General features: G+C 37.0%; 1 protein-coding gene across 3 annotated transcripts; it reads right to left on the bottom strand.

The window, feature by feature from the left end:
- Positions 1 to 546: 546 nt before the first annotated feature.
- draxina (dorsal inhibitory axon guidance protein a) lies at positions 547 to 22,044 on the bottom strand. 3 transcript variants are annotated; one of them, XM_087800578.1, is made up of 7 exons: positions 21,961 to 22,044; positions 9,211 to 9,662; positions 7,661 to 7,842; positions 4,208 to 4,325; positions 3,483 to 3,575; positions 3,305 to 3,394; positions 547 to 2,052 (listed from the first exon to the last, which is right to left on the bottom strand). In XM_087800578.1, exons 2-7 carry the CDS (start codon positions 9,635 to 9,637, stop codon positions 1,940 to 1,942), a joined length of 1,023 nt encoding a protein of 340 aa, XP_087656704.1. In that variant the 5' UTR covers positions 9,638 to 9,662; positions 21,961 to 22,044; the 3' UTR covers positions 547 to 1,939. The 3 variants fall into 3 exon arrangements, with proteins under 3 accessions (XP_087656704.1, XP_087656706.1, XP_087656705.1); XM_087800580.1 differs by having other exon boundaries at positions 4,208 to 4,322; XM_087800579.1 differs by having other exon boundaries at positions 9,211 to 9,659.
- Between the last annotated feature and the right edge of the window lie 5,629 nt (positions 22,045 to 27,673).

The following is a 27,673-nucleotide window of genomic DNA, read 5'->3' as shown; positions in this document are numbered from 1 at the left end:
CTCAGGGTCAAGGTGACCCGAAAGGCCTGAGAACAAATGTCTTTGTGTTATCCCTCGTGTTATCTCAGGGTTAAGGTGACCCGAAAGGCCCGAGAACAAATGTCTTTGTGTTATCCCTTGTGTTATATCAGGGTCAAGGTGACCCGAAAGGCCAGAGAACAAATGTCTTTGTGTTATCCCTTGTGTCATCTAAGGGTAAAGCTGACTAAAAAAGGCCAGAGAACAAATGTTTTGTGGTATCCCCAGTCTTTTCTCAGGGTCAAGGTGACCCGAAAGGCCCCCGAACAAATGTGTTTGTGTTATCCATTGTGTTATCTCAGGGTCAAGGTGACCCGAAGGCCAAAAAATAAAACGTTTTAACTCTGGTTCAACACATGGGATACCACACACACATTTGTTCTCGGGCCTCCATGTCACCTTGACCCAGAGACGACACAAGGGATACCACAAATACATTTGTTCTTGGGCCTCCGGGTCACCTTGACCCTGAAACGACACCAGGTTACGACTGTGTTGTTTGTGTCCGAGGAAACAACTTCGACAAAATAACAACCAAACGTGTCTTTAATCCACAAACAAGAAGAACCGGCAGAACATGAGATAAATAAAGACGGAGGAGAAGTTCGGGTCAGAACCGCAGACGATGAGAAACAGAAGTTTTTGTTTTGTTGATTGAGAATCACATGACGGGAGAAAACTTTAAATCTAATCTCATCACATGAGTTTAATTGAGCCGTGAGACAGGAAGTGAACACGAGGCCACGTCCAGGAGGAAAACTGATCCGGTTTTTGATGAAACTCTCGTTTAAAATGTATTTAATCCTGTTTTATTGATCCGTTTATTTGATTGATCTTCTTTAATAGAGCTTGAAAAGATGATCATTAATCATTCTGGTGCCTTTAATACACGTTAAACCTTTATATATACATTCAAGTTACTTTCAAATATGTCAAAAGTTTAACTTGTTAAAAAAAATATTTGATATTTAATTACGCGATTAAATATAATAAAACTGAGTCTAATTTAATTAAAAATAATAATAATAAGACAAAGGAACTTAATAATAATCAACTCTATATAAAAGAAGAAAAAAGTACAAATTTAACTTCAACACGTTCATTTGTTTGTTATTTAATTAAAAGATTAAAAATAATAATATTAAGTCAAAATTGTTTAATAAGACAAAGAAACTTAATTAAATTCAATAAATTGTGTAAGAACATAAAAAGTAAAAGTACAAGTTTAACCTAACTAAATAAAATAAGTCAAACATGACCCGTTTATTTATTTGTTATTTAATTAGAAGATCAAAAATAATAACTTCATTAAGACATCAAGTCTAAATTAATTTAATTAACCTTTTTTTTTTACATTATTAACCAACATTAACTCCATTATATTGAATGAAACATTTATTTTTAAAACGTTCTTATGAATAATATCGTGACTTAAATTAGTTTACAATTGACAAACATGACAAAAATGTCATGTTTTGTTCAATAATTAAATTAATTAAACTTTTACTTATAATTTTCTTTCGAAACAAGACGATTAATTGTCATTAAAACTTTTTATTATCTAAGAGTTTTTTTCCTCCTGAACGTGGCATCAGAACCGTCGGTTAAAGTCCGAGACGGAAAAAAGCGTCAAAAGCGAAGAAGGAAGTGACGCCAAGTCATGTGACTCCTTCTCTTCCTGTCATGTGACTCCTTCTCTTCCTGTCATGTGACTCCTTCTCTTCCTGTCATGTGACTCCTTCTCTTCCTGTCATGTGACTTCTTCTCTTCCTGTCAGGTGACTCCTTCTCTTCCTGTCATGTGACTTCTTCTCTTCCTGTCAGGTGACTTCTTCTCTTCCTGTCATGTGACTCCTTCTCTTCCTGTCATGTGACTCCTTCTCTTCCTGTCATGTGACTCTTCTTGGCCCCCATGGCTCCCCTCAGATGGTGATGAATCCTCCCTGGTCGCTGCTCACAGACTCAGGTACGACACATCGGCCTCTTCGTCGAGTCACTCGTCGCTTACGGTGGAATTTAGCGTAGCAACGGAAACCTGCGCAGAAAAGAAAAGAGTCAAAATTATTCACCGTTTTTTTTTATATCGACATAAGACGAAAGAACGAAATGAAATTCAATAAATGATCGTTTAGTTCATTAAAGCCTCTTTTTTTTAAAGTTTTCATAGAAAAGTATTTGCAAGAAAATGTTAATTGTTTGTCAAGTTTTTCTATATATTAAAATAAAATGTATAGAATTAATTCAAGTTTCATTTATTTCTGTGTCAATTTAAACAAAAGTTGCTCCATTAATAAAAGTTGATTAAAGCGAAATTAAAATGTAATTTAAAAAAGTTGATTTAATAAAAAATTAAATTCAATTAAAAAATATATACAGAATATATAATAATATATATTTTCAGTAAAAACAGAAGTTAAAAAAAACAGTTTAAAAAAATTAATAGAGATTAAATACAAATGAATAAAAGAAGAAATACAAGACAAGGAAGGAAAGTCAAGAAGAGGAAGAAGAAGAAGAGGAAAAAGGAAGAGGAGCAAGAAAAAAGAGTGAGAGGGAGAAGAAGAATGAAAGGAAGAGGAATAGGACGAAGACACAGAAGGAAAGATGGAAAGGAAGAAAATTAAGAAGAGGAAGAAGAAGAAAAAAAACAGGAAGAAGACGAAGAGGAAGAATAGGAAAAAGGAGAAGGAGGAAGAAGGAGAATAAATGAAAGGGAAATGAGAAGAGGAATGGGAAGAACAAAAAGAAGACAAAGAAGGAAAGATGAAAAGGGAGAAAAAGAAGAAAAAGATTAAAAAGAAGAAAAAAGTTGATTTAATCAAAAATAAGATCAATTAAAAAATATATTTTCAGTAAAAATAAAATAAAAAATGTAGTTTAAAAAATAAAAACAATAAAAACATTAAAAAAAATCTATAAAGATGTATTTCAGAGAAAATAGCATCAAGAAAAAAGAAAGATTTAATAAAAATACTTCAATCGCTTTAATAAAACAAAAGTTACACAAATATATAAAACTTATTTTTAATAAAGACAAAACTTTAACTTTAACTTTAAGCATTAAACAAAAAACCCTCTATTTCTATAAATAAATAAAAAGTTGCTTAAATTGAACTAAATTAGAATTGAAACTTTTATTTAAGTCATGTTTGTGTTTATATCATAGGAAACTAAAGTTAAATTATAGAATGAATGTATTTTCAACATTTTTTTAAATGAAGCAACTTCTTCTTGATAGAACAACAAAGACAAGGGAACAAAGTACAAATCCAAGATGGCGTCCTGACCTTCCTCGCACATGCAGTCGTCATAGCACTTGTTGTTCAGTCCTCGGTTGTGAGTTCTGCACTCGTGCTGCCTCAGGTCACAACAGGAACCTTCACAGGTGGAACAAACGTCAACAACAACAACAACAACAACAACAACAACAACACAAAGCAACACAAGTCTTTCATGTCGACTCACCAGGTAGACAGTCCAGGTGATGGTCACATGGTTCGATGACATCAGGTTCTGTCGTCACGTTGCTGCTGCTCATGTTCTTGCTGCGTCTCTTGTCTGCAGCAGGAACACCAGAGGTGAAGAACAGGAAGAAGAAGAAGAAGAAGGATGAGGAAGAAGAAAAAGAACGAAGAGGAAAAGAAGGATGAAAAGAAGGAGGAGAAAAGGACAAAGTAGACGAAGAAGACGAAGAAATAAGATGAAGAAGAAGAAGAGGAAGAAAAGTAGATAAAGCAGGAAAGATGTAAAAGAAGAAAAGGAATAAGAAGAGGAAGAAAAAGAAAAAGGAGAAGAGGAAATAGAAAAAGGAAGAAGAGGGAGCAAAAGAATAAAAGAAAGAGGAAAAAGAGGAAGAGATAGAAGAAGAGGAAGAGGACAATGAAGGAAAGAGGAAAAGGAGAAGAAGAAGGGAAAAAAAGAATAGGAAGGAAACAAAATAAAAAAGAAGAGAAAGAGGGAGACGAATACGAAGAAGAAAACAAAGACAAATAAGGAAAGATGAAAAAGAATTAAAAGAAGAAGAAGAGAAATAAGAAGAAGAGTAAGAAAAAAGAAGAGGAAAAACCATGGGAAGAAAACAAATAGAAATTAAATGAAGATGAAGAAGAAACAAAGACAAATAATAAAGAAATAAAGAAGAGAAAGAAGAGAAAGAAGAAGAAAGTGTTGGGGTCACAGGGTCAACTGACCTTTCTTCCTGATTGTCGGCCACACATTCACTGGCTTCATGTCTTCATAGTCGGTCCAGTCGAAGAGATTCATGTCCAGAGTCGGCATCACTTCCTGTCCTCGACCTGCTGCAGACTTCTGTCATGATGGAGAGAAGATCCTGCTGTTCATCACTTCATCACTTCATCTTCATCACTTCATCTTTATCACTTCATCACTTCATCTTTATCACTTCATCTGTTCATCACTTCATCACTTCATCTTTATCACTTCATCTGTTCATCACTTCATCACTTCATCTTTATCACTTCATCTGTTCATCACTTCATCACTTCCTGTCCTCGACCTGCTGCAGACTTCTGTCATGATGGAGAGAAGATCCTGCTGTTCATCACTTCATCACTTCATCTTCATCACTTCATCTTTATCACTTCATCACTTCCTGTCCTCGACCTGCTGCAGACTTCTGTCATGATGGAGAGAAGATCCTGCTGTTCATCACTTCATCACTTCATCTGTTCATCACTTCATCTTTATCACTTCATCACTTCATCTTTATCACTTCATCTTCATCACTTCATCTTTATCACTTCATCACTTCCTGTCCTTGACCTGCTGCAGACTTCTGTCATGATGGAGAGAAGATCCTGCTGTTCATCACTTCATCAATTCATCTTCATCACTTCATCTGTTCATCACTTCATCTTTATCACTTCATCTTTATCACTTCATCTGTTCATCACTTCATCTTTATCACTTCATCTTTATCACTTCATCTGTTCATCACTTCATCTTTATCACTTCATCTTTATCACTTCATCACTTCATCTTTATCACTTCATCTGTTCATCACTTCATCTTTATCACTTCATCACTTCATCACTTCATTACTTCCTGTCCTTGACCTGCTGCAGACTTCTGTCATGATGGAGAGCAGATCCTGCTGTTAATCACTTCATCACTTCATCTTCATCACTTCATCTGTTCATCACTTCATCACTTCATCAGTACACATGATGAAGTGATGAAGTGAACAAACAAGTGAATGAATGAATGACTTAGAGATGAATACATGGATGAAGAGAGCTTCAGGATCAATAAACACAGGTGTTCCCACTAACGAATAAAAATAAGTAATGAAGTGATGAAGTAATGAAGTGATGAAGTGATGAAGTGATGAAGTGATGAAGTGATGAAGTGAACAAACGAGTGAATGAATGAATGACTTAGAGATGAATGGATGAAGAGAGGATCAATAAACAGCTCCACTAAAGAATAAAAAGCCTCAATCTGTGGAGTCTTTGAAGGACGTTGGCTCTCGATCAATAACTGACATCAATCGTTCAAAGATGAAGATATTGTTTGTGTCGAGCGGCGCCTCCTGCTGGTCACTGTGACAGGTGGCGAGTCGCTCCCGCTGGTCGGACCGGGCCGGAGTCCACGCTCGCCACACGGACGCCTCGAGGCCGGAGAAGACTCAGCGTGTCGCAGCTTTGATTTCAGTTGATCAGGCGTCACCGTGTTAAGGTAATGACGTGAAACCACCACTAGGGAGCTGGAAACTATCCATACACTTAGTTACATCATTTTTATTTATCATAGTTGTTATGGTTTACATATCAATAAAGTTTGTACGAAATAAAATCATTAAATGTTTATAACTAATATGTAAATATTCAGATCGTTTGTTCATTTTTGTGTTGCTAATTAAAATTCCCGTCAATTGATGGCAGCAGTCATAATAGACTCCGCAGCTAAAGGGAAAATGAAAAACTGGTGATCACTGAGGACGAGAGGATACAGTGACTCCAGCAGCTTTTAAAGCTGATGTTTGGACATATTTTGGTTTGAAAACAAATTAAAACATTTACGACTTCGTCAAGAGTCATGTGGTCTGTAAATACTACAACACCAGAGTCAAGTACTCCACAATACTACACATATATACTTGTTACTACATTATCACAACACCATAGTCAAGTACTCGACAATACTTCACGTATATACTCGTTACTACACTATCACAACACCAGAGTCAAGTATTCCAAAATACTACTTTTATATCCTTGTTACTACACTATCACAACACCAGATTCAAGTACTGGACAATACTACATATATATCCTTGTTACTACATTATCACAACACCAGAGTCAAGTACTCCACAATACTACACATATATACTCGTTACTACACTATCACAACACCAGAGTCAAGTACTGGACAATACTCAAGATACATTGCAATATATTGTATTGTGGATATAAATCTATTCTTAAGTTGCAGACGCAGAAAACTCAAACTTAAGTGGTCATAATGTTAAGGCTACTTTATATTATTAAAGAAACATTAAAACATATATTTTCCCACTTACATAACATTGTACTTTACAAAGCAGTACTACGTAACATTTAGTTTTTTTGTGTGACGACTTGTTTCAGTTTGATCGTAAAATTGTTCAAACTGCTTACTTGAGGGTTTCAGTGACGGCGTTTGCGTTCATTTCCATAACGGCTGAAGTACCGATATAGTTTAGTGAAGCTTCCAGGAAGATAAAATTAGGATAATTCTTCGTAAACCGAGGTACGGCGTTAGTTTCCAAACACTTTAACTACACAGTTCTAACACTAGGGGAGCCTCACAAAAAGTTGTTTTTTTTATCTTCATGTCTCAGCTAAAATTTGTAGCACTTTTAATTTCCTACATTTAGTCTAAAACCATTTTTATACCTTTCTTAACAAATTTTTGTTTTAAACCTGATGATACTTTAACCCTTGTGTTGTCTGTGGGTCAAGATGACCTGAAAGTCTGAAAACAAATGTGTTTGTGTTATCCCTTTTGTTGTCTCTGGGTCAAGATGACCCGAAAGTCTGAAAACAAATGTGTTTGTGTTATCCCTTTTGTTGTCTCTGGGTCAAGTTGACCCGAAAGTCTAAAAGAAACTTGTACGTGGTATCCCTTGTGTTTTATCTGGGTCAAGGTGACCCGATAGTCTGAAAACAAATGTTTTTGTGGTATCCCTTGTGTTGTCTGTGAGTCAAGATAAACCGAAAGTCTAAAAGAAACTTGTATGTGGTATCCCTTGTGTTTTCTCGTGACCCGGAAGTCTGAAAACAAATGTGTTTGTGGTATACCTTGTGTTGTCTCAGGGTCAAGGTGAATGACCTCCCTGGCTTCCATAAATACATGAAGGGGTGGAAGTCGTTCACGATGAACCAGAAACAACACAAGGGATTCCACAAACACATTTGTATCCGGGCCTCCGGGTCACCCTGACCCAGAGAGAACACAAGTGTTAAAACTTTGAAGGACGTTTCTAAACTACCGAGAGCTCATGAAATGAAGGGTTCATGTTTCGCCGCCACATCGGGTCCACGCAGTGACCCAGAAGAGCGATGAGGTTCTGGGCGTCCCCCGCCCTCATCCCTCCACACCGGACTCACACTGGGAAGCGACAGATGCGGTGGGGTCACCTGGGGTTTGGTGAAGGACGGAGCCATGGTTGGGGGATGCTCGTTCATCACCGTGGCAACCATGGAGAAGCCGGAGCCGAAGACCCCGCCGTTGGGGGAGGGGGCGTCGCCGGGTGGGGCGTCCATGAAGGAGGGGGAGACGGGGGAGGATTCTTCAAACACATGAGGGTCAGCGAGGAACACTGGGGGGCAAGATGCACATATTTAACATTTAAGTATTTTATTTAAAGTTGAACAAGTTTTATGTTGAACGGTTACATTTGATTTTCGTAGTTTAATCAAATATTTTACAGACTAAATATTTATTTGTTGACACGTTGATATTCTAAGTCCAAAGATTATTTATTTATTCACTTTGTTGTAATAAAAACGTATCGATGTTGAATTTAAAAGAGTAACAATTAAAAAATACTGAATTTATTAAATTATTATTTTGATAATTTGAATCAGAATATAATAAAATAATTAAACCTTTGAATAAACAGATTATTGAATGAAATTATTCAACAACAAAAATAATAAAAACTAATTAAACCTTTTAAAATATAAATTATTGAAAACAAAATACATATGAATAAAAACTATTAAAGTTTCTACATTTAAAATGTTAAATTCAATTTAAATTCAATCTTGTCATGACACTGATATACTTCGATATACTTCGATATACACGATTTACTTCAATATACATGATTCACTTCGATATACACGATATACTTCGATATACACGATATAATTTCGATATACACAATTTACTTCAATATACTTCGATGTACGCGATATAATCCGATATACACAATATACTTCAATATACTCCGATATACACGATATACTTCGATATACACGTTATACTTCGATATACTTCGATATCCTCCGATGTACGTCTATATACTCCGATATCTCCGATATACTCCGATATACACGATATACTTCGTGTACACGATATACTTCTATATACTCGGATATAAACGATACACTTCGCTATACTTCGTGTACACAATATACTTCTATATACTCCGATATATTCCTATATACTCCCATACACACGATGTACTTTGATATACTTTGTGTACACGATATACTTCCATATACTCCGATATACTCCGATATACTCCGATATACTTCGATATACTCCGATATACACGATATACTTCGATATACTCCAGTATACTCCGATATACACGATATACTTTGATATACTAAGACATACTTCGATATACTTCGATATATTTCGATATACGCAATATACTTCGATATAATTCGATAAACACAATATACACGATAGCTTGGAGAACTTTCTCAGTCTGCACTTCAAAATATTAGAATTTGTTACAAAAAAAAGTTGTGTTTCTTCGTTGGAAACACAAGAACAACCTGTACTAACAAAAGTACTTTAACTCTTTAAGTTAAGTAAGTAAGTAAGTAAGTAAGTAAGTAAGTAAGTAATATTTGTAGAGCGCTTTTTTTGGACCAGGGTATAAAAGAAACTCAATTAAATGTAAATAAATAAAGGGGTTGTTGTTAAAAAAGATTAACTTTTAATCACACACCTTTACTATGACGACCCTTGTCACGACGACCTCCGTGTCTCTTGTGGTCAAAGTGTCCGCGACCCTTGCGTGACCCCATAAGCTGGTTCTCCGGGGCCTTCCCGCGACCTCGGCCTCGCTCGTTCCCGGTCTCCAGCCTCACGGGGCCCAGACTCTCCAGACCCGTCCCCTCGTCATCCGGGCGGGCCAGCGGGTGCAGGGCCCTGTGGGAGAGCAGGCCGGCTCGCCCCGGGGTGCCGCGCGGCCCCTGGCCCCTGTGGCCCCGGCGCTCCTTGGCGAGGCCCTGCGGGGCCCCGGGGGGCTCCTGCAGGCTGTTGGCGCCCCGGGGGGACGACGACGCTCGTCTCTTGCCGTGCGGCTCAGAACCCAGGGAGAGTGTCAGGGAGGCACAGAGGACCCCCAGGAACAGACTCCGGGGGAGCGACATCGTCTGTCAGGCGCGGCGCCACCTGCTGGGACGGCAAAAACAAAAACACAGAACCATCTTTAAACGTTCAATTATGGTTTAATATCAGTGATATATTGAAAAAAACTAAAACATTTTTTTATAATAACCATCTTTAATGGTTTACAAGTAAATATTTACGACGTTTGTTCCTATTTGTGTTGCAATTAAACTTTCAGCCACTAGATGGCAGCAGTCGTTACATCCTCCGCAGCTAAAGTATCGATGAAATCCTGCGAGATCCCATAATGACTTTGGTTTGAAAACAAATGAAAGCAGTTACGACTTCGTCAAGAGTCATCTGGTCTGTAAATACTACAACACCAGAGTCAAGTACTGGACAATACTACACATATATACTTGTTACTACACTATCACAACACCAGAGTCAAGTACTGGACAATACTACACATATATACTTGTTACTACACTATCACAACACCAGAGTCAAGTACTGGACAATACTACACATATATACTTGTTACTACAGTATCACAACACCAGAGTCAAGTACTCGGCAATATTACACATATAATATATACTTGTTACTACACTATCACAACACCAGAGTCAAGTACTCGACAATACTACACATATAATATATACTTGTTACTACAGTATCACAACACCAGAGTCAAGTACTCGACAATACTACACATATAATATATACTTGTTACTACAGTATCACAACACCAGAGTCAAGTACTCGACAATACCACACATATAATATATACTTGTTACTACACTATCACAACACCAGAGTCAAGTACTCGACAATACCACACATATAATATATACTTGTTACTACACTATCACAACACCAGAGTCAAGTACTCGACAATACTACACATATAATATATACTTGTTACTACAGTATCACAACACCAGAGTCAAGTACTCGACAATACCACACATATAATATATACTTGTTACTACAGTATCACAACACCAGAGTCAAGTACTCGACAATACTACAGATATATCCTTGTTACTACACTATCACAACACCAGAGTCAAGTACTCGACAATACCACACATATAATATATACTTGTTACTACACTATCACAACACCAGAGTCAAGTACTCGACAATACTACACATATAATATATACTTGTTACTACACTATCACAACACCAGAGTCAAGTACTCGACAATACCACACATATAATATATACTTGTTACTACACTATCACAACACCAGAGTCAAGTACTCGACAATACTACACATATAATATATACTTGTTACTACAGTATCACTATATATCGTATTGTTGAAAAGTTAAATTAGTTTTTCTTTACACATATTCTATTACAATAATTTAAATTCAATATAGTTTTTAAGTCATAGTCTTTAAAACTGTATATAAAATGTTCTATTATAGTAACATTTAAACTTCAATCAAAAAGATTTGAATCTTGGACACAGAAGCTGAAGCAGAGAATATTATTTTAAATCTATGTTTAAAGTCTGGCAGAACAAACACTGTTTGGAAAACTTGACAAGAATTGTGTTCTTATCCAGACGCCCCCACATTATCACAATGTTACTTATTTCCTCGTCAGCCTCCAACAATCTGCTGCTGGTTCGACCATCGAGTTGATTTGTTGCTGCTTCAGTCGAACAACTTCAGCCTGAGATTCATGAACCTGAACGTCATGTTCGGACTTTTATCACCGAAGCTAATAAAAGTCTCAACGTCGTCACAGAAAACAAAAAACTGTACTTGACTCTGGTGTTGTGATAGTGTAGTAACAAGTATATATGTGTAGTGTTGTGGAGTACTTGACTCTGGTGTTGTGATAGTGTAGTAACAAGTATATATGTGTAGTATTGTGGAGTACTTGACTCTGGTGTTGTGATAGTGTAGTAACAAGTATATATGTGTAGTATTGTGGAGTACTTGACTATGGTGTTGTGATAGTGTAGTAACAAGTATATATGTGTAGTATTGTCCAGTACTTGACTCTGGTGTTGTGATAGTGTAGTAACAAGTATATATGTGGAGTATTGTGGAGTACTTGACTCTGGTGTTGTGATAATGTAGTAACAAGTATATATCTGTAGTATTGTGGAGTACTTGACTCTGGTGTTATGATAGTGTAGTAGCAAGTATATATGTGTAGTATTGTGGAGTACTTGACTCTGGTGTTGTGATAGTGTAGTAGCAAGTATATATGTGTAGTATTGTGGAGTACTTGACTCTGGTGTTATGATAGTGTAGTAACAAGTATATATGTGTAGTATTGTCCAGTACTTGACTCTGGTGTTGTGATAGTGTAGTAACAAGTATATATGTCTAGTATTGTCTGGTACTTGACTCTGGTGTTGTGATAGTGTAGTAACAAGTATATATGTGTAGTATTGTCCGGTACTTGACTCTGGTGTTGTGATAGTGTAGTAACAAGTATTTATGTGTAGTATTGTCCGGTACTTGACTCTGGTGTTGTAGTATTTACAGACCACATGACTTCAAACCAAAATATGTCCAAACATCAGCTTTAAAAGCTGCTGTACCCACTGTATCCTCTTGTCCTCAGTCATCGTGGGATCTCGCATTATTTCATAGTTTTTTTAGAAGCCAAAAATAAAATGTACAGTGCTGTCAAATATTGATACATTATCAGGAAAAACACATATCCGATATAATGCTGTATCTGTAGAAGCCTTAGTATCCTCTCGTCCTCGTAGGATTTCATAGTTCCTTCAGCTGCGTACAACTTAATGACTGCTGCCATCTTGTGGGTGAAATTTAATTGAAACTTAAAAATTAACAAACACTGTGAATATTTTCTTGATAATTGTAATTTTTTAAATCCCGTCACAAAAAATGTATTTTTGTCTTTAGATAAAAAAAACAAATCAATATAGCACTGTTGAGTATTCATAGAGTATCATGCAAGTAAATATTGTGATCAGATGACTGATGCCATCTAGTGGGTGAAAGTTTTATTGTAATACAAAAAATGAACAAATCCCTTGAACATATTTATGTTAATTGTAAATTACAAATCCAGTTGTTTTATTTTAAATACTTTATTGAAATATAAACTGATAAATAATCAAAAAAAAATATGATTTGAAGCCAAGAAAAATAAAACGATGCTATGCTATAGAATATCAATACAGTAATAGTAAACAAATAAATACTGCGACATATTGCCGTATTGATATTTACTAACACCCCTAAGTATCCTCTAATGCTCAGTCATCGCTGGAATCCCATGGGATTTCGTAGTTCCTTGAACTGCGGGCGACGTAATGACTGCTGCCATCTTGTGGCCGGACGTTTAATTGAAACATAAAAATGAACAAATATCTTCTTGATAATTGTAAAAAAAATGTAATCCAGTCCCAAAAAATTCCTTTTTTTTTCTTTAAATAAAAAAACACAACAAATGGCTACAGTTCTGTCGAGGATTGATACAGTGTCATGGAAGTACATACGGCGATGAGTACTTTCTAGCGGCTGCTTCAACAGAGACGTTAGTTCTGGTCCGAGGACTCTCTCGTAACAGGTGGTCCCTGAAGAAAGGCCTGTTGGTGGTCTTGAGGCTCACAGAAGCTCTTGTGTGTCAACAACACACCAGAGGCGTCGTTCTACGGGTGTGTGTGTTCACAGGAAGCAGCAGGCGGCGTCCGTCGCCGCGGAGACGCCGCGAGGACAAACACTCGGATTTATCGTCCCAGAGACGGACGCGGGTCTGCTGGAGGAACTTTTGGTTCCAGTCTTTCATCTGGTCTGTGCTGGAGATGGTTCGCTTGATTATGAACCAGAAGATCATCCAACGTGTTGAAGAACTTCAGTCTGTTCAACAGTATCTTCTCTGTTCTTCCTCCAGGTCTCTTCAGCTCACTGACCGACAGCATTTGTTCATTTTTGTGTCGCAATTAAACTTCCAGTCACTGAGTCCCCGGCAGCTATTTTATCGTATTGTATTTTTTCTTATTTTGATCGTAGTTCTTTAGAGGTTAATATTTCAATACATTATGTATAAAATCAAACAAATTCCAATATTTAATTTACAATTAAAATACAAATATTCACAGAATTTGTTTATTTTTGTGTTGCAACTATACTTCTGGTGCCTGCAGCTAAAGGAACGATGAAATCCCTCGAGATGCCGACGATGACTGAGGACGAGAGGATACTAGGGGTGTTAGAAAATACACGTACAGCAATATATATATCGGATATTTCTTTTTGCCGATACTGTATTAATATTCGACATCACTGTACATTTTCTTTTTGGCTTCCAATCATTTTTTGATAGTTTTTTGATCGTTTACAGTTAAATAAAGATTTTAAAATAAAATAACTTTATTTTTTTTAAACAATTAACATGCAAATATTAACCTTTTCTTTTTTTTGTTTCAATATTTTTTATTGGAAAAGGACAAATTAGATAATAGTAAACATCACAAAACTTTCTTTAACTTTTTCCTTTTTTTTTATATACATAGAAGACAAAAACCGAAATAAAAAAACAAATCAATAATAATAATAATAAAAAATGAAAACAAAAGGACTATACAAGAAATCAAACAGCTCACCCTCCCCGTATCCTGGCATTGGTAACGTCACCTCTAGGTAAGTTAGAATAATGAGTAGTACTTCTAACTACTCTCTGTCGGGCAGAACTTGCAAAGCTTTAAAATATGACAAAAAAGGTTCCCAAGTAACTGTGAATTTCTGTGTCGAGCCTCTCATTGTAACTTAATTATTTCAAGCTTGAGAGAAGATATGACGTCTCTCAGCCACGTTGAGGTTGTCAGTGGCTTCGGAGATTTCAAAAGCGACAGCAGGTGAATTTCACAATCGTTTTCTGGGAAGAGCTCAGACTCATGTCTTCTGAGAGGTTCCAAAAACTGCTATAAGTGGGCCTGGCTGAATTGTTTTCCCCAAAACAGAAGTCACATGTTGCGTCTCAAATCGCATACTAGCGTACTAAAAGTTAGTATTTTTAGTGCGTTAGTGCGTCTCAATTCTTAGTATGCGAAATTGAGTGCGCCATGCACACTAAATTGTCACTAACACGCCCACAAAACTGAGTATGGTTCGATGGACACTAAACAAACTAAACAGCTCCATCTTAGTGACGTTTTAAACAGAAGTTACGTCATATATAAATACATATATATTCATATACTTACAGGTGTATTTTCCGCAGCAGTAGAAGGATAAACACGTCTTCGCTGCTGATACCAGTGTAAATATCTCTCGATTATTTAGATTCTCATATTTTTTCTTTATTTCTTTTTCAAAACTTGCAATACATGCTGCCAGCAGGTGGCGATAGCGTTCAAACAGGTGGTTGAAATCATCGTTAAATAGTAGTAGAAGAAGAAGCTGTCATGTGATCTCCTGTTAGTGTGTAGCAGCAGAGTTTGATTTGAGACATACTATCTGTGGAGAATTTGCGTACTAGTTAGTATGTACACTAAACTGATGCATACTAACTTCTAGTATACTAAGAGTAGTATGCGATTTGAGACACAGCCACACAGTTAAAGCAGCCAGACCAGCATGAGTATCATTTTGAACAAAGAAAGAACATGGATTTCAAACTCCTCACATTTATCAGCTGCTTCAGGGTACATTTGTGAACGTCTACATATAAAGTAGTGAATTCTGTTGATCACTTTAAAATGGATTAGTGACAGTCGAGCACACGATGAAACGGAACTATTGGAACGATCACAGAGATTTAAAACTGACAAGATTCCTCCTCCGTTTGTTTTGAAAGTCATAAAATGCAATTACTCTTGTTGACGCTAGATGGCAGCGGACATTATGTTCTCTGCAGATAAGGTTCAAATGGAATCCAGTGAGATCCTGGTAATGACTGAGGACGAGAGGATACATTGACTCCAGCATCTTTTAAAGCTGATGCTCAAATGCTTAAAAAGGTGTTGGATGATGATAATAATAAAATACATTCAGGAGCAACATTTGCGATGAGAAACAATCAGAAAGTGTGTTAAAGAGCAGCTTGGGGGAGGTCTGCGCACGTGCCACCAGGAGGTAGAATAACAAAGACGCTCCAGGTTCAGAACGTCAGCTGTTATTAAACACATCATTTGAGCGAGAGAGAGAGAGAGAGAGAGAGTCGCAGGTGAGAGAGAGAGCGAGAGAGCGAGAGAGAGAGAGAGAGAGAGAGAGAGAGAGAGAGAGAGAGAGAGAGAGAGAGAGAGAGAGTCGCAGGTGAGAGAGAGAGCGAGAGAGCGAGAGAGAGAGAGTCACCTGGGAGGCTCCGGACAAGAGAAAGATAAGTATGAAGTGATATGTAATCTTGCAAGAAATTGCAAAGGGGACGCGGCTGGAGGGCTGGATGATGAAGTGCTGATGAGATCCGAGACCCTCTCCTGTGTGTGATCACTGAGCCGGACCCTTGAGTGGGACTCAGGTGTGGAGGGTGAGCAGGAAGTGCCTACGTTGTTTGGTGTGTGTGTGTGTGTGTGTGTGTGTGTGTGTGTGTGTGTGTGTGTGTGTGTGTGTGTGTGTGTGTGTGTGTGTGTGTGTGTGTGTGTGTGTGTGTAAACATCACAATAACCTTTCATTATTCAAAGGCACTTTTATCGTTTTTTTTGTTTTTGCTTTCAAATCATATTTTATTTTCACGTAGTTTTTTTAGAGGTTAATATTTCAATACATTATGAATAAAACTAAAAACAAATTCCAATTTTTAATTTACAATTAAAATACAAATATTCACAGCATTTGTTCATTTTTGTGTTGCAACTATACTTCTGGTCGCTAGATGGCAGCTAAAGAAACAATGAAATCCCTCGAGATGCCTACGATGACTGAGGACAAGAGGATACTAGGGCTGTTGGGAAAAACAAATATACAATATATTGCCATATCTCTATTCTCTGATACTTGACATATAATATTTGACAGCACTGTACGTTTCTTTTTGGCTTCTAATCTTTTTTTTCATAGCTCTTTGATCGTTTAGAGCTAAATAAAGTTTAAATATATATATTTTTTTTTAATAAAATTAAAACGGAAACATTAACATTTTTAATGTCGCAATTAAACTTCTGGTCGCTAAATGGCAGCAGTCATTACGTCCTCTGCAGCTAAAGGAACAATGAAATCCCGCAAGATACCGGCGATGACTGAGGACGAGAGGATACAGTGACTCCAGCAACTTTTAAAACTGATGTTTGGAAATATTTAGGTCAGAGTCAAATACTGCACATATATCCTCGTTACTACAGTATCATGATATCGTATCAACAGATTCTAGTCAATACACAATACTTTACGCGGTTTTATTCCTCACGTCACCAGCAGGGGCGTTAAGAGCCAAAAAGATGCGACTCTTGTCAGAAACAAGTTCCTGAAGAGGATTATGTTTCCAGACACACGAGCGTCGACATCATCACACGAGGATCCAGTGAGTCATCAGGCAGCGATTCATCAGGTCTGAGCTGCATTTATTAAACTCTGGAAATGAACCGTCGCAGAGAATCAACATGTTTAGCTTCGACAGCGTCAATGAGATAGAAACAGGAAGTGCATCTGAAACTTGATGATACGTTTGTCTTCTTATCAAAGTCACATGACCTTTACACGCAGCTTTGAGGATCACAACACAAACTTCTTAAATACCATGTTTTTAGAGAGAACACAATAGAATCATATCATGATGTGATGAACATGCTAAGATCATATCATATTTTAAAGTGACTTTCTAATTTCCCAGATGACTCTTTCCAATCCCCATATATCCATCTATCCATTCATCATCCATCTCTCCATCTATGTATCCATCTATCCTTACATCTATCTCTCTATATATGCATCTATTTATCTATCCTTACATCTATCTCTCTATATATGCATCTATTTATCTATCCTTACATCTATCTCTCTATATATGCATCTATTTATCTCTCCATCTATCCATCTCTCATCTATGTATCTATTTATCTATCCATCCATCATCCATCTCTCCATATATCCATCCATTTATCACTCATCTATCCATAAATTTATCCATTAATTTATCCATCCATTTATCTTTCCATCTATCCATCCATTCATTTATCCATCCATTTATCTTTCCATCTATCCATCCATTCATTTATCCATCCATTTATCTTTTCATCTATCCATCCATTCATTTATCCATCCATTTATCTTTCCATTCATTTATCATCCATTTATCTTTCCATCTATCCATCCATCCATCCATCTATCACTCCATCTATCCATCCATCCATCCATTTGTATGTCCATCCATCCATTTATATGTCCATCCATCGATCTATTATGTATCTATCTCTCCATCCATCCATCCATCCATTTATATGTCCATCCATCGATCTATTATGTATCTATCTCTCCATCCCTCCATCCATTCTTCTATCAGACCACCTAGCTCTCCATCCATTTATCAATCCATCATATTGTTGCTATCGTATATATATGTATATCTAGTGTATATTAATATACATAAATCGCATCTATTGCATCCATCCCTCCATCCATTAATCTAGCCATCGTTGACATTTAAAGTCTTATAAAATATTGTTTAACCGTAGATAAAAGAAAGTCTCGTCTCATAGTTTAATCCTTGTTCTCTTATCGTTTTCATTATTGTTCTCCTAAAGTATGTTGTTTTTTTTACTTTCCTGCAGCACTTAGTGTTGTTTTCAAGAGCGTCACAGATGAAAAAAGGTTATTACAAAGATCCTTCAAATAAAAAGATCAGCTCAGTATTTTATCTCCATGTATATTGCAGATATATTTCCAGCTCTAATATCTCGTGTCGAGGGAGCGAACGTTTATCAAATCAAAGCTCAATCACTTGATGACTTTGCATAAGAATGAGCTTCAGGCTGCGGTGAACTTGATTTCCTGAAGGGCCAATATGTACCTGCAGAATATGAACGCGCTGTCGGGTTCTTCGCCGGCTGCGACCGACGAGGCTCGCGGATCGATCGGGAGTTTTGTCGTCGAGGTAATGGAGGGTGATTAAAACAAACACCGGGGCCATAAGGAGGGGCCATCTGTCGCCGGGGCCCGTGATTTGGACGCAGGTACGACAGATGCCGGGGCCAGAACATTGTGATGCATCGGCGCCGCGGCCCTCGTCTTCCATTTGCCTCTCGCGGCGGGGGGGGGAACCTCCTCCAGACATGGAGACGGGATGAAAAAAATGCTCAAACGGCACCAGAAGCTCAGCGAGGGCGTCCCACAGAGAGCAGGCGGAGAGAGGGAGACAAAAGGAGGGCGAGAAGGGGCGGGATGAAGAGAATAAGATGTAATTTGGAGAGAGAAGAGGGAAAGTGAACCGAAGGGAGGAGATTCATCTTGTCTTCATTAGAGCGGTCGTTCAGAGGAACAGCTGAATCCTCCCCGACAACAAAGTCTGGCACCTAAACTGAAGGAACACCCCCGGGTCCGTATCCCGGGAACTGGTCGAACCCTCGCGGCCCAGAAGACGTTGGTGTGAATCCGGCTCCGAACGAAACCCAAACGTCCTCCTCGCTCTGAGACGCAGGAACACGCCTGAGCTCCTGCCAGCGTCGAAAGAGTCGCCATCAAACGCGGCGTCCGAGGCCGATTTCACACGTTACGGCGAGAACAGTTTGGCAGCCGAGCTTCTGAGTTTTTGGGCAAATATCAAACTGAAGATGAAGGAAATCACGTAGGAGGGAAGGGGGGGTGGGGGTGGGTTTGGACAACTGTGCAGGTTTACAAGGATTAAAAAAAAATCAAACAGGAAATTAAGTTTCTTACTGTTACACTTTCAGCTTCAACACGAGCTTTGAAACCACAACAGAACGCTCACAACCCAATTTTAACATCGTCAGCCAGGAAACTTATCTTTACGTACCTGATAACAATACTTTACTTTCCTTACAAGGTCACAAGTGTTAATAATGTAATAATGAAATAATGTTTCATTAATGCCACGGTTTCACTAGCCTGTCTTAGCCCTGGTGTACTTGACTCTATACCGGGTACGTGTTGTGTTTCCACCATCGTAGGTCAAAGAAGATCCTATTTTTTAGTACCTGCTCGGTTCCAGGTGAGCCGGCGCTGAAAATAATTGACGACGATAGAATGCCAGCCACTGATTGGTCAGAGAGTCATCAGCGCAACTACCAACACTTTAAACGCCACTTTTAAAAAACAGCCAAAAAGATACCGTTATGTAGCCCGAAAAGTTTTTCCATGGACCTCGGACAAGGTCTTGTGCTTAGACTTAATATTTTGAGTGCGTCCCGATGAGCAGTGTGTGTAAATGTAGTGCACAATGAGATCTCAACTGACCAGAAGATTGAGTGTGGACACTTTCCACCCTTAACAGCTCCATCTTAGTGACGTAGATGAAGCTAAACTGAAGCTACGTCACTGACGACGTGTCTTCGGAGCAGATACCGACGTAAACGTCTCGAGAAAACACACATTTTACCACAAAACAACACAACAACAATGGTAACACAATGAAACACAACTTAATGACTTATTCGTCGAAAATGAATTTGTGAAAAGTGCTGTCAAGTCAACGACTGGTTGCGATCAGCGTTAAAAAGTAGTAGAAGAAGAAGCTGTCGAGTCATTTTTCCTGTAAGTGTGTAGTGTTTGATTTGAGACAGTACTACCCTGTCGAAATTTGCGCACTGGGCAAATACGTGCACTGTTTTAAAGTGTACTGTAAACTAGTGCACTTGGAGAAGTGTTCAATTTGGGACACAACAGAGTCTTTTTGAGTTTGGTAAGAACGTCATTGCCTTTAGAATTTCCGTGGCTCTAAGTCACGATGGCCTCCCACCGTAAGAAGGTGGAGGCGCTGGTGGAAGTCGAGTCGAGTGAAGCTGGAACTCTGTATCTGGACGACCTTAAAGAAAACACAAGTGAGGAGGCTCAGGGATCCATGTCGCACACCAGGGGGCGGAGCTAGTTTTCCCTTTGAAAAGTCTTAATGGCACAATAAAGCTTTCAGTTTCACCGTTTTCTTTCTCAAGTCCAGAGCGAAGCGAGTTCACTCTGAGAAAACAATCTTACGGACACAAGACAAAAATCCATTTTTATTAGCGTCATTCTTGAGGAAATACCGCCATATTAGAAAGTCAAAAATGGTGTTTGGCGTCCATCTTGCTTTCTAACCTTCTGCCCTGAACATTCAAGGTTGTTTTTTGTCCATTTTTTTTTTGTTGTAAATCCCGATTTCATCTTTTTTGTTGGTTTTATAGTCAGGATAGTAATGGAAAGTTTTTTATCTGGACATGGAAAAAGCTACAGAACAACTTGGCCAACGAGTGCATTTGTCGGCTTTATTTTGTTATAGTTTAAATTTCGAATGTTCCAGAGCTTGATGGTCGTCCATCAAGCTCGGTTTGAGTCTCTCTAACTTTACTCTTTTCCAAGTAACACAGTGAATGTTTTCTACAGCGAGACAAGACAACTACACACAGGTCAAGGACAAAGACAAGTCTAGCATCTCCTGCAGATAAACAGCTTCAAAAAGTTTGAAGATTATTTTTTATAAAGTTGATTTATTATATTTATAGATTTCCCATCATTTATTCATCGTCGTCTTCAACTCACCCGAGGTCGGGTCGCAGCGGCAGTGAAAAAAAGGGCCAAACTATCCAGAGAGAGGACTAGTCATTTATTTTATGATTAGAAAAGAACTTCTGGCTGCCTGTATTTTCGGTCCCCAAAGACTGAACCTTTAGTTTAAACAGTCAAAACCAGGGTCTGATTTTTAAGGGTTTCGTTTACAACGAGTGACGAACAAAAATAACTGGAACGACAAAATGTGGAAGAAAAATAACCAAAAATATCTCATTTGTATTCTTTGTTTCAGACATTATATATATATATATAGTACACACTCTCACCTGCGTCAGACACAAGCCAACATGAATTTATAATCTCTGAGAAGAAACTAATCCTCCTTAAAAATGGCAAAATAATTAAGACATTTCTTGAATTTCTAAAATTATTATATTCGATTTTAGAATTTCTAGTCTAATCACAACCCGAGTTTTAACATTTTTGTTTTAAAAAATGTAAAATATAAATATGTATATTTGCTCCAGATAAATCTCTATACTATTAAAAACATTTTACAATTTCAGGTGCATATTGAAAATACGGAAAACAGTGTTTCTGCCTCAATAATATTGAAATATAAACGTGTTTTCTTCTGCAAGTCGGATTTTAAATTGATGTAAAAACACACGTAAAGCGCAACACATGTCAACATGAGTAGATTCTAGATTGACGAGTTAAGTTAGTGACTAGTGAGAGAAACCAGGCTTTGAAAGAGTCTCACCTGCGGGTCGAGTCTGGGCGTCAGAGGAGCGACAGGCGGCAGCAGCAGAGTCCGCTCTCCGTGCACTCTGGAGCGGCAGCATCCAGCACTGACGCCGCTGCTGGAGGAGAGACTCCGGCGGCGCGCCCCCGACGGCGCGTGCACGCCGCGGATAATTGGGGGATGTCTCAGGAGGGGGAGGGGGAGCAGGTGGTCGGAAGGAGGGGGAGACCAACTGAGCCTCGATCGATCGATGCAGGTATTGATGACGTCACCAGCAGCGGATCGATCTGTATCTGCCCATACTACACAGTAGTACTACGACGAATAGCACTGCGACTACAGCAGTATCACTTATGTACTTCTGCCATTACTACTAAAACTACTTCTGTAATATTCACCAATGATATCAATACAGTTCCGTAGCATTCACTAAATATATTATTACGACTGTAGTATTTATTACTGATACTACAACTATTATTTCTATTTTAGTATTTACCACTGATACTTTTATAATAATTTTATTTCTGTACTATTTACAATTGCTACAGATACTTATAGTGCTACTGTAGTATTTCCCAATAATAATACTATTTCTGTAGTATTTGCCAATTAGACTACTACTGATACTAATACTGCTATACCACTTATGTTGCATTTCCTACTGATACTACTACTTATTATTAACTACTGATACTATTACTAATGTACAATGAGTACTACTGAAATACTAAAACTATTGTAGAATTTACTACTTAAACCAATACTTATATTACTTATTTTAAGTATTTATTACTGATACTACTACCAACACTATGTCTGTATTATTTACGACTGATACTACAACTAATATTACTATTTTAGTATTTACCTCTGATACTTTTGATACCATTGCCAGTTCTGTCATTTCTGTAGTATTTACAATTGCTTCTAATACTAATAGTACTAATACTGCAATATCCACTGCTGACACGTCTTATACTACTTATTTTGTATTTAATACTGATTATGTCATTGATACTACTGCTATGCGTTTATTACTAACACTACTTTGTTGGCATTAACTACTGAATTTTAGTACTGCTGAAATACTACTATAAAACTATTGTAACATTTACTACTGATACTCCAAGTACTACTAATGTAGCATATACTATCGATACTACTATGAACATGTACAAACACTGAGAAACTACTACACGTACAGTACAACTACTACTATAACTTTACTAGTGAAATTAATACTGCAATAATTACTACGAAGAATCTACTGCTAAAAATAAAGGACTACTCAGAAGTATTGTGTAAATATTACCAATACCACTGTACTACTATTGAACAACAAAAAAATAGTAGAATATAACTTTAATTATCACTAATACCGCAGACGATACTACAAATATACTTCAATAAATACTGCAAATATCACTTGTTACTATGACTTCAGCTACGATACAAATACTTTTGGTACTTAAACAAATACTACTGCTAAAGCTCTGCTCCGAGTCTCTAACAGGTGACACCTGTCGTCGTCATGGAAACATCATCAGGTGTTTTGAACCAAACAAAGGAGTACCAACAGCATCAGAACAGACTGGTGATCCGAGGATCTCGTGCATCTTTCATGCAGAGCCTCAGTGAAGATTTGAGGCCGACTCTCTGCAGGGAGTCACTTGACATTTATACTGTTGTTGGAGCTCAGACTCACACATACTTAGAGCTGAGAGAGAATCTGCTGCTGACGACTGTGAAAGAGAGAGGAGCTCATGTTGTTATCGTTTGTAAACATGTTGCTTTTGTTCACTCACACACTCACGCGCTTCAGTGTGCGAGTGTGAGAGTGTGAGAGTGTGAGAGTGTGAGAGTGTGTGAGAGTGAGTGTGTGTGAGTGTGTGTGAGTGTGCGAGTGTGAGAGTGTGAGAGTGTGTGAGAGTGAGTGTGTGTGAGTGTGCGAGTGTGTGAGTGTGTGTGAGTGTGTGTGAGTGTGCGAGTGTGTGAGAGTGAGTGAGTGTGAGCGTGTGTGAGTGTGTGAGTGTGTGTGAGTGTGTGTGAGTGTGCGAGTGTGTGAGTGTGTGTGAGTGTGCGAGTGTGTGAGTGTGTGTGAGTGTGCGAGTGTGTGAGAGTGAGTGAGTGTGAGTGTGTGTGAGTGTGCGAGTGTGTGAGAGTGAGTGAGTGTGAGCGTGTGTGAGTGTGTGAGTGTGTGTGAGTGTGCGAGTGTGTGAGTGTGTGTGAGTGTGCGAGTGTGTGAGTGTGTGTGAGTGTGCGAGTGTGTGAGAGTGAGTGAGTGTGAGTGTGTGTGAGTGTGCGAGTGTGTGAGAGTGAGTGAGTGTGCGAGTGTGTGAGAGTGAGTGAGTGTGAGCGTGTGTGAGTGTGAGCGTGTGAGCGTGTGTGAGTGTGTGAGTGTGCGAGTGTGTGAGAGTGAGTGAGTGTGAGTGTGTGTGAGTGTGCGAGTGTGTGAGAGTGAGTGAGTGTGCGAGTGTGTGAGAGTGAGTGAGTGTGAGCGTGTGTGAGTGTGAGCGTGTGAGCGTGTGAGAGTGAGTGTGCGAGTGTGTGCGAGTGTGCGAGTGTGTGCGAGTGTGTGAGTGTGCGCTTGTGTGCGTGTGTGTGTGTGTGTGTGTGTGAGTGTGTGTGAGTGTGTGTGAGTGTGTGTGAGTGTGTGTGAGTGTTAATTTTTATTACGACGTCAAATTTGAATACTAGTTAATAACACTTAAAATAAACTATTCAAAACAACAAATAATCTTAATTAGATATAAATAAAGAGTAATGTATACGAGTAAACTTTTTAAATCCAATTAAAGTACCTTTTTGGTTTATTTTATAAACCATGAATATTTTAGTTTATCTTTATTCAACATCATTCTCAAGGTTATTTAATTATTTTAAGTATTTTTTTTAAACGTAAATACATTTATTTTCTTGAAATATAAAAAGTAAATTATACTTAAATGTTGATAAATAAGATGAAATGGTGGTAAAAAATAACATATAATAGCAACTAATACTGCAATTATTACTGTTATAAATTATTCTATGGCTAAGAATACATTCATACTCAGAAGTATTGTTTAACTACTACTAATACCACAGTACTACTACTGAACAAGTACACAAATAAGAATATGACTTTAATCGTCTACAAAGAAAAACATAAATACATGTATTTTCTTAAAATACAAAAGTAAATTCTAATTCAAATGTTAATTAATAAGATGAAACAACTATGGAAATCTAAATAATACTTTAATTGTCTCTAATACTACATCTGCTACAACAAAGAATACCTTTAATACATTCATTTTCTTAAAATATAAAAAGTAAATTCTACTTCAAATGTTATTAAATAAGATGAAATGGTAATAAAAATTAATTACTAGCTCAACTAATACAGCATTTATTACTACTAGAAATTCTGCTAAGAATACATCCCTACTAATAAGTATTGTTTAACTACTACTAATACAACTGTACTACGACACAAATACGATATTATTACACTTTAATTGTCTCTAATACTACAGCTGCAACTACAAAGAACTATTTTAACACATTTATTTCTTGAAATGTAAAAGTAATTTCTAATTAAAAAGTTATTAAATAAGATGAAATGGTAATAAATAATGAATTACTAGCTCAACTAATACTGCATTTATTGCTACTATAAATTCTACTATGGCTACAGAATACATCCCTACTAAGAAGTATTGTTTAACTGCTACTAATACAACTGTACTACGACACAAATATGATATTATTTTATTTAATTGTCTCTAATACTACAGCTGCTACTACAAATAACTATTTTAACACATTTATTTCTTGAAATGTAAAAGTAATTTCTAATTCAAATGTTATTAAATAAGATGGTAATAAAAAATGAATTACTAGCTCAACTGCATTTATTGCTACTATAAATTCTACTATGGCTACGGAATACATCCCTACTAAGAAGTATTGTTTAACTACTACTAATACCAGCGTAATACCACGGACGTTCACAAATGATAACATTAATACATGTATTTTGTCTGAATGTACAAGTAAATTCTAATTAAAATCTTAATAAATAAATTAAAAGTAACATATTCTAGCTCAACTTGTACTGCATTCATTCCGTTACCTCTAAGAAAACATGTACAATAGTCACTGGAAGCGTAAGAACTGTACATAAAAGAAACAATAAAAGAGAGAGAGAGGGTGTCACTGGTCGAGAGAGGAAGTGGTCGGTGGAGTGTGTAGGAAACAGACGTGTGACTGTTGTGTTGTTGTGTTGTTGTGTTGGTGTGAATTCCTGCAGAGTTCATGTGTCGGTCTCTCAATTCAAGTGTGTGTTTGCAGACAGTAATTGGTGTTGAACAAACACTCGCCGCTCTGTGTGTCTCCGGCGTTTAAACACCAGAAGTTAGAAACACGAGGATTCTGCTGCGTTTCCTCCTTCAGCTGCGAGAACCTGGATCCATTATTTACAGGTCAGGCTGCAGCAGGTTCAGGAGCCTCAGTCAGAAGAAGGTCTGGAGAAGAAACACCAGCAGAGTCAGCAGAAGATCCACCAAGACTTTCTCAATAATAAATGTTCTTTTTTCAATGGATTTTTGACCAAATTAAACCGTAAACAACTTTGAGAAGCTTCAGCAAATACAGTTAAACAATAATGAGATTAAAAACAACTGAATGTAAAACAACAACAACATGTGAAAACTAAAGACAGTAAAGACAACAATAGAATTTCAGATGAAAGAAAAACATCAATAAGATAATATTTGAGAAGCAAATTAAAGTAACTACACACAACTATAACTATATAAATATAAATGTTAACAAACTTAAATAATAAAAAAATTAATAAGTTCATAATAATAATATATTAATATTTTCACAATATTTTATTAAAAGAATATGAGCTGAAATGAAAACATCCAAACTTACTTATACTACTTATTTGATAGTATTCACTGATACTACTACCAACACTATGTCGGTGTTATTTATTACTGATACTACAACTAATATTACTATTCTAGTATTTAAAATAAAGGTAGTATTTAGAGGTAGTATTTACTTCTGATACTTATATAACACTACAATTTCTGTAGTATTTGCCATTGCTAAAAATTCAAATAGTACAAGTACTGCAATATTCACTACTGATACTTCTTATACTACTTCTGTTGCATTTGCTATTAATAATGCCATTAATACTACTGCTATGCATTTATAACTCATACTACTTCATTGGCATTTACTACTGATACTACTACTTATTTAGTATTTACTACTAAGACTACTTCTTATTTAGTATTAACTACTGATACTACTACTTCTTTAATATTTACTACAGACACTACTACTTATTTAGTATTTACTACTAAGGCTACTTCTTATTTAGTATTTACTACTGATTCTACTACTTCTTTAGTATTTACTACAGATACTACTACTTATTTAGTATTTACTACTGATACTACTATTTATGTATTATTTACTTCTGATACTACTACTTATTTAGTATTTACTACTAAGACTACTTCTTATTTAGTATTTACTACGGATTCTACTACTTCTTTAGTATTTACTACAGATACTGCTACTTATTTAGTATTTACTACTGATACTACTACTTATTTAGTATTTTCTACTTAGACTACTTCTTATTTAGTATTTACTACTGATTCTACTACTTCTTTAGTATTAAGTACTGATACTACTACTTCTTTAGTATTTACTACTGATA

Source organism: Callionymus lyra, chromosome 10 (genome assembly GCF_982586985.1).
Source record: "Callionymus lyra chromosome 10, fCalLyr1.hap1.1, whole genome shotgun sequence".
Classification (NCBI taxonomy): domain Eukaryota; kingdom Metazoa; phylum Chordata; class Actinopteri; order Syngnathiformes; family Callionymidae; genus Callionymus; species Callionymus lyra.
Note: the sequence above shows the minus strand (reverse complement) of the source record. Positions and strands in the feature narration are given on the sequence as shown.

What these genes read in the sequence shown, in the direction of transcription:
- draxina (XM_087800578.1), bottom strand. Translation starts at nt 9,637, where the DNA reads ATGTCGCTCCCCCGGAGTCTGTTCCTGGGGGTCCTCTGTGCCTCCCTG. An exon ending in GCCGACAATCAGGAAGAAAG is followed by an intron (nt 3,576 to 4,207) that starts GTCAGTTGACCC and finishes TTCCTGCTGCAG; the next exon opens with ACAAGAGACGCAGCAAGAAC. An exon ending in CGACTGCATGTGCGAGGAAG is followed by an intron (nt 2,053 to 3,304) that starts GTCAGGACGCCA and finishes TTTTCTGCGCAG; the next exon opens with GTTTCCGTTGCTACGCTAAA.